Consider the following 13,392-nt stretch of genomic DNA (forward strand, 5'->3'; position numbering starts at 1 on the left):
ACACTGGCAAGAAGGTAGAACTTTAATGTTATACTTTGCCATCAAGTTACAAGAGCATGCTATGTGTCTCACCAGGCATAGTATGTATATACACAAAATTTCATGCAATTGTTTTATTAGCTTGCGAAAACAGGACTTTTGAGATGTATGTACAAAAAAATGAACCACATGGCTCATGCAACTTAAAATAGTGTACACACCCGGTCACAGTTGTCTAGAATGCACTGACAATGTAATCTAGATTGCAGCCACCGTGCTTACAAGTGACAGTAGGCTTGAAACAGCCTCCAAGCAAATGCTGCTATATGCACAGTATTTCAGCCATTGCATCATAGAAACTGTTATGAAGCCCAGCAGTCACATATCTCTGCACCGTTTGCACATTCTCGTATGTGTGACTGGGTCTGTACAACAGCATTCAAAGAATGTGTGCAGCGCATACTACAACAGTCATTTTATGAAGGCACTAAAAACAATACGCATTTTTGACATGCCGAGATTTTCATGTTTCTTTAAGTAAAACTGCTCTTGGCTGGTTGTGCATCTGATGCAAGTTGGAACTTGTTGAGAGAAAGAAAAACATTTTGTATTAAAAATCTGTTTATTAAAGTTCCTCTTGGCTCAGACAAATTAGGCACCCAGGAGAACAGCCTTGCAGTAAGCAAAGATTCTCTAGGCCAAGAAATGTTATAGGTTTCGGCAAGTGCAGTTTGAATGGTTTCAGAATATCAGAACCAAATACTGCTATAGCATGACAATGAAACAGGACCTCCGCCCATGACAGTTTCGCAAAGAATGGTCGTACATTGCAGGGCCACCCACTTTAAGTTTTAAATAGTAGCTGCAGTTGCAGAGATCGCTGAAACTACAGTGGACATTACTGCTTGTAATAGTAGCCATTCTTGGCTCAAAAGTGGGAATGAAATGCACTTTACCATCCCATTGCGACACCACTGAGGCACAGGTCTTAAAAGTTTTGAAACATTACTGAAGATGAGCATTATGAGGGTGTGTTTACACATGTGAAATGAGTAAAAAATGCGACAACACTTCATTATAGCACTCGGCATGTCAGTCAGGAAAAGATTTTTCCTGGTGGCAGTTTCATGCGGAATCTCTCAAGCTGTAAACTCCCATTTTGCCACAAGGTACAAAAACCCAGCTTGACTTAAATTTCGCTTCATAGTGTCAAAGTGAAGACTTGTCAGCAAACAAAACATTGTGTGACAAGTACCCACCCTCCCCGATTGCAAAGTTTGGCGAATAAAAAAAGACGTTCTGAACAAACCATGACCACATTTGACAAATACCAGACAGAAGACGTCTGTTTCAAGCAAAACATGCACAATAAAAGTACAGCTGCGCAACTATTTCTTCCCATCCCTGACCCCCCACACATAGAAATAAAAAGAAATTGTTCTGTCGTACCTGCGACGATAGTGCTAAAAACTGATCTTTCTTGCACCAGACCTCATGCTGTACCTGTGGAGGGTGGTCAGTATGTACACATCTGTCGTGTACACTCAAGACATGGGGGGCAGACTGCCTTTGCTGTACGGCCAACTTGGTCCGCGCAGTTGTTACACACCTCGGAAGTCTCGTAAAAAGATCATTTTCCAGCAGAGTCGCAAAACGCCTTTTTGTTGCGACAACACGTAGGGTGCCGTCTAGCAGGGAAGACGCTCTGCCACCCTAGTTGACAGAGAACACAGCCTGTCCACCACGAAGGTTGTTTCTGACCAGCAGTGGGAGGAGGATTGTCAGTGCAATGATGGCAATGGCAATGGTGTTTACGAAGATTCCCTCTTCGGGAAGATCCGGGTAGTTCGGTGCTCCCTTTAAACCACTGCAACGACAAATTGAAGAGAAATAAGCTACTGTGCATACTGCACACAGGCATCAACCAAAACCACAGAAGCGAATAGAACTCTGAACACGTGCAGCGAAACAGCAACAAGAGCACCCAACCAATAAAGAGGCACAGCAAGCAGAATTATCACTTCTGGGATGCTAATTTGAGGTGCAACCTTGTAATGTTTTGGAAAGCAAACTGTTCATTTTCTGAACCATTTTAATATTACACAGGGTGTCTACCAACCGGAAAAACCGGGAATTCTCAGATTTTGAGTGGTATGGAAATACTCGGAAGGTGTGCTTCTATCAGGGAAAATTAGCTGTAATTTTATTGAAAGGACACGAAAGCCGCAGTAATGCTGGCTCGCGTAACAGAGAGGGATCATTATGAATCGTCTTTTGACGCCGTGTCGTCGGCTGGAGGAGTTTACATTCAATGGCCGACTTTCCGGACGCCCGACGGCTCCGCGGCACTATCACGTACCCCATATAATCAATGTCTAAGAATGTGAAATTTCGGACGCAAGAGCCCTTTGCCTTCCGATTTTCCGGACTCTTTGCCGTGACCGCAGGTCCGAAACGGCATTAATCAAAACCACCACAGCCGCCGTTTTAATTACCTCGTCACCGTGGTAAACGCTAGGCCTAAAGCCACCACAGCCACCGTTTTGATCACCTCGTCACCGTGGTAAACGCTAAGCCTAGCTGCTTCAACGTTCATTGTAAAGCTTCTTGCCATTCGGCGCCGTGTTTTTCATTGAAAGAATTCGCCGCCGTAAGCAGTGGCACTGACTCCGTCTTTGTGGTCCTCGCGATTGGCTTGGAAGCTCGGAAAGTACGGCACGCTGCATAATGCCGGTTCCCAAAAGTCAGCTTTGCCTCAATACGAAAATTTTACGCGGTGAAGCATAACAATCGTGGGGCAGTTGTCACGGGACACAGTATCTATTCCTTAATTATACACGCGTCCATCCACCATCTCCTGTCACAGTATGGGCACCGATATGCCTAATAAGCGTGCTGGTAGGCATTTTCAGATGTGCCTGTGGCGACGAGCCTTTAATGGCAGTAAAAGACATTCATTCATTTTTACAGACTGTCCGAATTTACGGACGTTTTCGCGGCCCTTAGGGAGTCCGAAATATCGAACGTTGACTGTACAGCTGATGAAGAGGATGCTTCGAATGGTCCATGGGGCGAACACGCGGTAGAAGGTGGACGAGAACAGAAAGGACCTACGCATTGAAGAATGAACGGGAAAGGAAGCCTGCTGCCGCTTTTTTCAAGGAGCTTGAGCTCAAAAAACAAAGTGTTGGCTGACGCTGGAATGCAGGTGTTCCTCATCCAAACAGAAATAAACTCGCTAAAGCAGTTAAATGCAACACTGAGTTGTGCGTGGGCTGAGAGTATGTCAGGAGAGTTGAGGTTGACACATCAGCTGTTGAGAATCATTTGTGACATAGTTCAGGCCTCACACCAATGAGCTTGCTATAAATTGATAAAAGTACCTTGTATCACCTTCAGTCACAGCGCGCACATTTGTAAACGCGACCTATTTTTGCCATTTCTGTGCAGTGGAAGAAGGAATAGAGCATGAACATTAACCTTACGGCAAATTGAACGTTCTGTTAACTAAATTACTTCCATTTTGCTTCTAAGTGATATGTATTGTTACAGAGTATGGCTTTGGTGAAGGCACTACCATCTTTTATGCGACTCTTGATCTGGGGTATGTCGGTGGCAACCTTGAAATATATATATTTTTTTCTTTCTTGAAATGCTTGAGGCTAATGATTAACTTGTGCATGTAATTCAAGTGGGGGATTGAATCCTTTCTATGAAGAAGCGTAGCATGACTGATTGTACAATATTCAAATATTTAGTTACTCGGTAATTATAATGACTCATCAAAAGATGCTCGAAGAGTCATTCTGTGACCTTGATTTGCTTTCAGTGGAGTCTCAAGCACCACCTATGTTTCACACACGTATCGACGGTGGATCATAATTTGTGACTGAATTGGATATTCAAGAACATTTTTTATGTATGCATCTTATTTTTATTCATATCTGAGAACGTTCCACTCAATTTGCAATAAGCTTTACAATTTTTTTTCAGTTATTTTATTCGCTGTGCATTTTACTAACCCTTCGCTACAGTTTTTTTTCTTTAATATATTAAATAAATGATACTCCTTACTATTAAAACTGGATTAAGTCATTTCTTAGCATGCTTACTAGAGAGTGACAGCATCGGGCGACATAGTGTCAGCCTGTCTTGATGTAAAACAAAGTTCTGTGTCACACAGGGAATGCTGCAAAGGCACTTGGGGAAAACCTGGAAAACTCGGGCAATTTGGAAATGTCAACTTTGTAGACACCCTGTTACACCCCTAGACCCTCAAATTCTGCCATATTAGTATTTTGACCCAGTCAGCGTAGCTGCCCTGTGAACCAATCAGAACTGATGATATGGTGGAGTTTGAAGGTGTCCAGAGTTGTCAGAAGGGTACAGAGACAATACGGCTGTAGGTGTTTGTTGGTAACCGGAGTGTTGAACCAAAAGTCTTTTTGTTATGATTAACTAAAAACGGTTCAGTACCAGTTCAACTTTGGAGCAAGAAATAACGGTTCAAACCAGTTCAAGTTCGTTTGCACAACAGAATAATTATACATAGGAATACATCACAAATTGACATCATACAGAAGCTTCATGCTGCTGCTAAGCTCCACTGAAACATTAGACCTGTTTGTTCTTAAGGCTGCATGTTACAAAGTTATCCAGATCAGACACCGACTGGAACACTTATTGGAGAGAGAATATATTGAGGAAATGCAGAGTCTTCCAGCTTGCTGCTCTGCTCAGGGGAAAAGAGAAGAAGTGAAACATGGGAATGAGGAGTGATGAGGACAGGCAGTAGGACATGATTATATACACGTTCGTGTTCGAAGGGCCCGTTCACAGCCTTGAAACAAGGCCTTTGTTGACTAAATATTTAAGAACCTTGATGGCTCGCTTCATTGATATGCTTGGTCACTGGCCCAGTAACACTTTTTTATTGAATGGTCTGTTAATTGGCGCTAACGATCGAAGAGATCAGTGCCTGCCGTTCAAAGCCATACTGGGGACAAGCAAAAAGTACATGTGCTGTACTTTTTGCTTAGGTACTTCGCACGCATTAGTCGCATCTGACGTGCGGGGTCCGTACGCCGGATGCGACGCAAATAATGTCGCGTTAACGCCAATAACTACATAGCCTGTTCACTGAGGCAATGCACTGAAAACCGCACTAACGATGCTGATACGTTTACAATCACTTGAAGATGGTGCATATTTACAAACGAGGCAGCATAGTTGAGCCACAAGTGCAGGCAATGGATGGAGAAAAAGCTCCAGAAAAGGTGGCAAACTTAAACCGAAAATCATAACGCTCTGGTTTAGTTCCGGTTCGGTACCCTGGTAGCAAAACACCGAAACGGTGTAAACACTTCCATGTAATACATGGTTGTACCGTGAATTCGCCGTAAATTCTGGCGCACCCAGAGAGCACTAGAATTGTGGCGTACGTAATAGACGGGCTTAGCGTGTCCTAGAAATAGCGCTAGCGATGCTGAGCATGCGCAGAAGTTATTTTTAAAAATAACCAGAGCAGACAGCGCATGCTAACGCATGATATTAGATCTTGCCGTTGAGTGCAGGAGTTGGTCGACGTTGAGGAGGATTTTGCAAACTGAAGGCTTGTTTACAGTAATAACACAAAGTAATGAACAATCAAAGTCATCGATGGCCCGCAGCAAATCGGACGCTGCGGTCTGTGGCAAGAAGACCGAAAAAAACTTTTCTCCCTGTCTCTCGCTTTTAACCAACGTTACTAGATTCTTTTAACCCCTTCGGTCTCTCGAGGTGGTGTCATTTTCGGCCAATCGTCCAGCCAGCTCAGGTGTCATTTTAACGCGATAGCGTTAAGGAGCTCGTGTCGCAGAAAAGCCGGTGTCGTCGGCGTCCGCGGTGTTGACCGTGAGCGATAAATCACGGCAGGCACTTCATAAATAAAAAGCAACTTCCAAGACGGGCTAAGTGGGAATCGAACCAGGGTCTCCGGAGTGTGAGACGGAGACGCTACAACTCAGCCACGGGTTCGATGCTTGAAAGCGGTACAAACGCGCTTCTAGTGAACGCGGTGTTGCCTTAAAAACGTGCCGTAGAAAGTTATACTGCGGTGTATATCGGTAATTATGAGCATGTAAATTACAGAAGTCGCATTTACACGAGTAGCGAAGTATGTTTCCGCTACATTTCTTCTGCGCTTACCGCACACGCAGAGCCATCTTGCGGCAAACACAGAAGACCCCCTCCTCTCAATGTACGGCGCTGCCCCGACAGGTGGCGCGCTGTGCGCGCACCGGTGCCAGGCGCGTCGTTGCCCCGACTCCCTCTCCCCTGACGACGCTTCGCCGTGCTCCCACGCGGGTTGCAGAATCAAGCGCCGTTCCTTTCTTTAGATTATCTATCTATCTCTCTGCCCGTGCCGATCACGACGTTTGGCTGGCGTAGATCGTTTCCCCCTCCGAGACACCGAGTTCTTTGGTTCGTACCGCTTGCTCAGGCGCACGTTTCGTTGCCGCGCCGAACGCTGCGTTGCTCGACGCTCTCCGTGTGATAGGTGGCCGCAAAGTCCGATGCGGGGCGCCTCGTAAGTGATCCCTGCGCCGTAGCGCATTGTCTTACACCCCTTGGCGGGTCGATGGGAACGCTGTCGCGTTCCACTCTTGAAGGCGAAGCTTAAGCGTCCTCCAATTTTTTTCTCCAATGGTAGGCGCCCGTGCAAGTGCCGTCACATTCGGCCGATGGGGACGCTCCAAGGGCTCCGTTGTCCGAGGGTTAAAAATTATGGGGTTTTACGTGCCAAAACCACTTTCTGATTATGGGGCACGCCGTAGTGGAGGACTCCGGAAATTTCGACCACCTGGGGTTCTTTAACGTGCACTTAAACCTAAATACACGGGTGTTTTCGCATTTCGCCCCCACCGAAATGCGGCCGTCGTGGTCGGGATTCGATCCCGCGACCTCGTGCTCAGCAGCCCAACACATTGTCCGAGGGTTGACTTGCCTTCGGCGTCGCCTCTTCGCCTGGAAGCGCTCAGCTGGTGGAGACGGGTTGTTCTCGAACGACCTTCCAGAGCCGCAAAACAGCTTTGCTCGGGACTAAGATCAACTACGTGGAACCTTGCCAACCTCCCGTTGCACTTTCGGGAAGAGTCAAGCAGGGGGGGGGGGGGGGGGAGCGTGCGGCGCATGAGGTGGGGGTCGCCAACCTGCCTGACGGGTCCGGTAACGTGTATATAGACGCGCCCCGGCGCACCATAATTGAATGCGACGGCGATTGGATGTGGTCGGGGAACTTGAGTGATGGCAGGAAAAGGGTCCGTATCCAACAATGGTCAGAATTGTTTCCAAAACTTTCTGAGCTGATGCTCGATATTGTAGGCAGCCCATGCGGCATTGTTCCAATGAGGGATTTTTACCCATCTGCGCAGTGATGTGCCCAGGAATTTGTCTCGGGAGCGGGGTACATTTCAAAACCTAAACGCGGTGTAAGGACATCGAGCGAGTAATGTGCCAGAGCTGCAACTAGGCTTGAAGAACCGCCATATGCTATATTATGTACCTGCATAGTCTTTCAGGGAAGACATTCTGTGAACACAGCTGGCACAGTAGAGATTAAGACGTATTCCCAACAACAAATCATTTGCGGTTGCTGGCGTCGCGATTTGTGTGGTAGCTGACATAGGCGTATTTACCGGGGGGGGGGGGGGGGGGATATTCTTTTGTTGATAGCTAGATAGCTGGAAATAAAACTGCTCTGACAATGCCAAGAATGTTATTCGCATTGAAAAATGCGAAGCGAATAGAGGCGACGGCACAAGCGGGAAGTATGCGAGCTGCGAAAGCGACGATTCTATTCCAATGCGATTCCTTTTCGCGCTTCATCAGCGGCCCCCGCCTTCGTTATCACCACCATCGGATGGTGGTGAGCGGTGGATGATAGACCGGCAAAGAATAGAATCAGTCGACAGGAATCCTTGCATTTTCCGACCCGAATTTCGTCGTAGCCGGCACATGTAACTCGAAACTAAAAGTTTGGTGCATATATGCTTCTCTGTATAAGATTAGCACATTTATATTCTATAACCTCGGACGAGTGGAGAAATCGCTAAATTTCAATTACCGCGACTTCAGTGGTTTTCTTTAAAAGAAAACCTTTGTGGATGGATCTTGACTGTTTACACAAGTTTTGCGAGCGCGGAAGTCGCTGAAAATTTGGCTGTTCACGGAACAGTTTATGCTAGTAAAAGTTAACTCCAAGGACGGCCTTCCTATTTATTTTTGTCACCTTTCCGTACCTGCTGATCTTGGGCAGGTGTGAACCTGGTGTGAGGCAGGATCACTGCTGATCGATGGGCAGGTATGAACCCTGCCCTAGACAGTCGCGCTGCAGTCAACCGGCTTTCCTCTTCTCAGTCAACCAATCCGTCTCTTTGACTGTTCTTTCGTTACTGTAAGCTGTGTAGTTTGCGTACGTTTTGAATGAAGTAGCGCCGCAATGTGCGAACTTCTTTACATTAGACAGATGCATCGCTATCTGCAGTGTCCGGCCGGATGTGAACTACCTGTGTAGTACAGTTTCTTTGGATACACCTGCTCGATAGTTGAAGATAAGCCCAGACATGACGCTTGTGCGTAACATATACGTCACGCAACTGTCAGACTACGTCTCCTAGAACTGAACCCGACGACACTACCCGCAGCAGGCAACCCGCGCTGGTGAACTCACTTGAATCGACTCTTGGCAGTCTGCATGAGGCCCGTGACGCAGGCGGCCGCCGCGATGCTGAAGATGATCAGGCCGAAGTTGGTGTGGATCGGCACCAGGCGTTGCCGGTAGGTGACGGTGGCCTTGTCGCAACACAGAAGCACCAGGAACGACACGAACCCCACGATGAACTGGGAGGTTAGGAGTGAGGATTAACCAGTGTAAGGACGAGGAGGAGTTTATTCTTTCGCTTCTGGAACGGGTTAAAAAGAAGCTATATGTGGTCTAAATTAGGACAGTAATGCGGAAAATGCGGACACAAATTTATGTTGGTGTCAAGCTCGCGTTTCTTTAGTCGTCCATGTTGTCAAAGGCGACGTAGCATAGGGTTTTCGGGGTTTCATTTGGACCTTGTGGAGTTGTCAATGCGCTATTAGATCTCGTGGTACAAACGTACGCTTGCCACGTGGCATGCGAGATCTTGCGCTGCCGTGGATACCCTAACGTTTGTCCCGCCCACGGTGAATTGACAGAAACATGCTGAATTGGAAGCCGGACTTGGCATATGGAAGTCACGTTTTAGTGCGTCGGAAGCGCTCGGAAGTTTTGGCTGGAAGCATGTTAGCATCCCAAAGCGCTTCAACGTCCCCGAGCCTCTCTCTCTCCGCGGCATCATGCAAGGTGAAAGCACGAAGGCTTCTTCACAAAGGTCGAAGGCCCCACGGTTTTCATTCGTGCTGCGAAAGGACTCTGGCCGCGTCGTATTGTGGCGCGCGTTCGCGCGCTTCCCTCCCAAACGCTACCTGCAAGTCGCATGCGCGCGTTGTGCACGTGATTGTGTGCCACGCAGTTATCCTTTTCACTGCACTAGTTCGCTAAACATTGCGCGTCCTGTGCAGTAGCGCCGTCAAGGGGCAGCCGATTACACCTTAAGGAAATGAGTGCGCTGTTACAACCACGAACATCGCACCTGCAAAGCGAAGAGTCCCATAGTTCCGAGGCCGATCCACGAGTGCAAACTGTAGAAGTGCTTCGGGTCAGCACTGCTGTTGTGCGCCATGAAGGCGGACACTATGCCGATGGTGATGGCCGATATGGACAGCACGAAGAAGATGGTGTGCAGAAGCTTGTTGTAGATCTTTTTGCAGCAGGTGAAGCTGCGGTACACCAGCATCGCTGCAGGAAAAGGAGAAACGCCGCCATGTAGAAACGCGCGTGCAGACCGCTTGTCGTGATCATATCTGGTTGAACAGTGCATACGCGCTGGTCGTGTAAGCCAACATCGCATATTATGCAATATATAGTGGCGCACAAATAACCACGTTTCCCCAACTGCGTTCCCTCTTCGCCCACGAAGGTCTTACGGCTCCCATAGTATGTTCAATGTTGCCCAGCCGACCTTAATTAGCGCCTACGTACTACAGTTTGGATATGTGCATGAGCGCAAATTCTTTGCACAGAGCAACCGAAGTTTCATCGAAGGTGGTGATCGACGAGACGCTGCATTTCCCATACATCGCGATGATAAAGCCTTGCGATTTATGTTCGACAAAGACAGCAACTCAGCTATGTCCGCTCTGATGAGGCTTTGTTAAAGACCGTCGACTTGATTCGTGCTATACTCCGAGGCCCACACAAAACTTATATCCGAAGTGCCGTACGCGCATGCAGTGGCAACTTTCTCACTAGCTTCCAACGGAGATGCTGTGGCGAGCGCCACAGGAGCGCTGCACAGAAATAGCGGCACTTTTCGTTTCCCCAGGGCTTTTTCAAACCAGCTCTTATTGAAAGGCGTATATTGAGGCGACGTAATCACCGTGTCCGTTGAGGAAGATGAATCCCCCGGTCATGAGGATGTAGTGGAGGTTGAACTGCTTCTTGATGTCGTTGGCCCATGCGACGCCGCCCTGGTAGTTGAAGATCCAGTAGATGAGCAGCGTGATGGTGCCGAACAGCAGCACCTCGGCCAGGAAAAGCAGCAGGTAGAAGAGCGCCTTCATGGCCGCAGACTCGGTGGCAGCCTTGGAGGCCGCCGCGACCGCACCTCCGGCCTCGCCGCCGCCGCCGCTACGCTGACCGTTGCTGGCCGACTGCTGCTGCTGCTTTCTGCACCGGACACAGAGAGGACAAACGCTTTAGCACGGAGGTGGACACACTGCGCAGGGGGCCATCTACTCCCAAAGCTCTATATTCCGCATGAGCGAGCGTTCGTGCTAAAGGAAGGAGGGAGATGAATTAGCACATCGCAAAAAGAAAGACAAAACATACACGCGCATGATCTTATGTATGCACACGTCCCACACAATGTATGTATCGTGGATTAGTGAAACGAGACAATTCAGACACGATCGATTATACCATCGACCACACTGTACTGGAAATCTCCGGAAATCACCGAAGCTAAGCCGCGTTGTATTTGGCCAGCCCTTAGTTACAGGAAGGAGATTATCTGGGTGCGGCGAGTGCGGATGTTACTTATAATTTGTACAACGGAACAGTGTATATGTTCGCAATCAAGAGTTCGACGAAAACTCCTCTGGTCGGTATTTGCTCATAGTCAAGGGTAAAACGGACGCCGACCAAGAACATTAAAAGAAAAGGAACCAAGACGTTTCGGCTCCCATACGGGGGCCGTGTTCACAATTGAGGAGCTGAAACGTATTGGCTTCTTTTCTTTTAATGTTTTTGGTCGGCGTCCGTTTTACCCCCCCCCCTCTCCCCACTGGTCAAGCTTGACCAGTGTATGTTTGTAATGAGCGATAGTTACTGTCTCCGACGACAGCTAGGCAGTGTCCCCTCGCTATTTCCCTAAAGCTTTACGGAACAGTTCGTACTGGAAATGAAATGTAGAATGTATTGGGTGTTTTATGTATTGCTGTTCTTTGCTATAGATAGCATGCCGTTATTACAGCCCTATACAACTCGAGCACCATCTTGCTGTTTCGCTGCCCGTGAGGCCTGAATTTTCCTACTCGGAGTACATTTATTTGCGATAGTCAGAGTTGATTAGCTCGACGACGTCAGTGTTTTCGCGCTCGCTCGTGAAAATGCTCTTGAGAACCGCAGCTGCTCTGATCAACGCACCACTCCTTAGGCAGCGTTTGTGTTCTCCCTTTGTTGTCCATTTACCTGGCGCTGTATTGAAATTTCGCTATCGTGTACGGTCTTTTGGCCGCACGCGTCTTTTCACAACAGAAACAGATTCCGAGCGTCTTGCTATAGTTTACGTTTCTACGAAAAATGTACCATCTGAGGACAGTTTATTTAAATTGTTTACTGCGTTTATTTCACGCGGATTGGTCTAAGTGAACCGCGAAGTGTCCAAGAATTCCGCGCAAAGAACTGATACGGACTAAAGACGATGGCACGTAAATATGGTTGAGCAAAAGGTTACGGAGCGCGGTACTGAAGAGCAATGCGAACTCCTTCGCCATCTGGCAAACTGAAAACAAAGGCAGCGCATAGGTCGCACGTGAACCCGCTAACGAAGTGCGGACCCGACAGATTTCTGCAAGTAGCTTTTCCCGCAGTGAAAGCGTTCCGACAACTTACGCCGAAATGCGCACGTTTATTTCAGTTCCTAACCCACCACTGCAGTTGGTCGGAACAAATCAGAGGCAGCTTGCTATCCTACAGTTCAGAATTATATTGGCGGACAGTACGTGTCGGCCGTGTGCACAGACATAACCACACTATTCTGACCGCATATACAACGATATTTAAAAGCACAGTATCTCGCAAATTCTTGCAATATCAGGTGTATGAAACAGTCACGTATAGACTTTCCTACTAGCAGAGCGCTTGATGTGTAGCGGACACTCACTTTGCTTCTGAAGAAACCCGAACTGATCAAAAAAGGAAAATATCGAGTCCGGGCAGCTGACGATGTTTCTGAGATACGGATACACCGCAATAAGAAAAAAAAGGAAGAAAATGCGGCCGCGTTATGCACACTGTATCTAGAGCATCCGCGCCACCAAAAGCTACCCGGCTCCTTTCAAGGCTACATTAATTTCATAAAGCGTGGGCGCAGCAAGCGGTATGCATGGCTGGCTGACTGCACCCGCGAAACAATTTTCCGAGTTTCGCCCGAAAAGCGCGCGCTGCGCGTTGCCTCGAGGGGGACACCGAAGGAGGAGGGAAGAATCGGCATCGCATAATGTGGTGCGGCCATGGGTGCGGCCGTTCGTTTCTCGCGAAGTCGGTGAACGCGGAGAGCGCCGGAAACAAGGTCGGAGCGCTTGGCAACGCGCGCGCGGGCAGCCGCTGGCCCGGCATCGCGGCGCGGACAATCGGATACGAGCCGCTCTGATTCGCCCTTTGACGTGCGGGCAAACGACGCCGGCATCGCTCGCCGCATGCGATGCGGGCGCGAAGACGCCCCGATCCCTTGCATCGCTGCGCGAGAAGAGGCGGTTGCTTCGCCCCGGCCTTGTGCGCACGGGCTGGATGCCGTCTGCTGCCGCGGCCGCCTTCAATGCACGCGCAGAACTAATGCCTGTGTTGCGAGCCGCAATAGCCGCCCCCACCCAACACCACGATGGGCAGGTCAAGACCCGCGCAACGGGAGAAAAGAAATGGAATACGAAACGTCCTGACATCATTCCTTTATTTACGAAATGAGCTATATCCTAGATATTCGTTCAAGCGAATTGTTGCAACAACGCCGCACAAAAAAAAAGGGGGGGGGGAGAGGGGGGGGTTCCTGCAGAGGGTGAGTCATT

At 48.4% G+C, this 13,392-nt stretch overlaps 1 protein-coding gene across 9 annotated transcripts in view; it reads right to left on the bottom strand.

Moving 5' to 3' along the window:
- Positions 1-4: 4 nt before the first annotated feature.
- Positions 5-13,392, bottom strand: part of LOC139054702 (plasma membrane ascorbate-dependent reductase CYBRD1-like) — a 183,322-nt gene continuing 169,934 nt past the window's right edge. For all 9 annotated transcript variants that reach the window (XM_070532166.1, XM_070532167.1, XM_070532164.1 and 6 more), the window contains 4 exons: positions 10,485-10,774; positions 9,639-9,844; positions 8,690-8,859; positions 5-1,846 (listed from right to left, as the gene is read on the bottom strand). In XM_070532166.1, coding sequence (XP_070388267.1) covers positions 1,693-1,846; positions 8,690-8,859; positions 9,639-9,844; positions 10,485-10,774 — 820 coding nt within the window. In that variant the 3' untranslated portion in view covers positions 5-1,692. The remainder of the gene's footprint in view (positions 1,847-8,689; positions 8,860-9,638; positions 9,845-10,484; positions 10,775-13,392) is intronic.

This window comes from Dermacentor albipictus, chromosome 1, assembly GCF_038994185.2.
Source record: "Dermacentor albipictus isolate Rhodes 1998 colony chromosome 1, USDA_Dalb.pri_finalv2, whole genome shotgun sequence".
In the NCBI taxonomy this organism is placed as follows: domain Eukaryota; kingdom Metazoa; phylum Arthropoda; class Arachnida; order Ixodida; family Ixodidae; genus Dermacentor; species Dermacentor albipictus.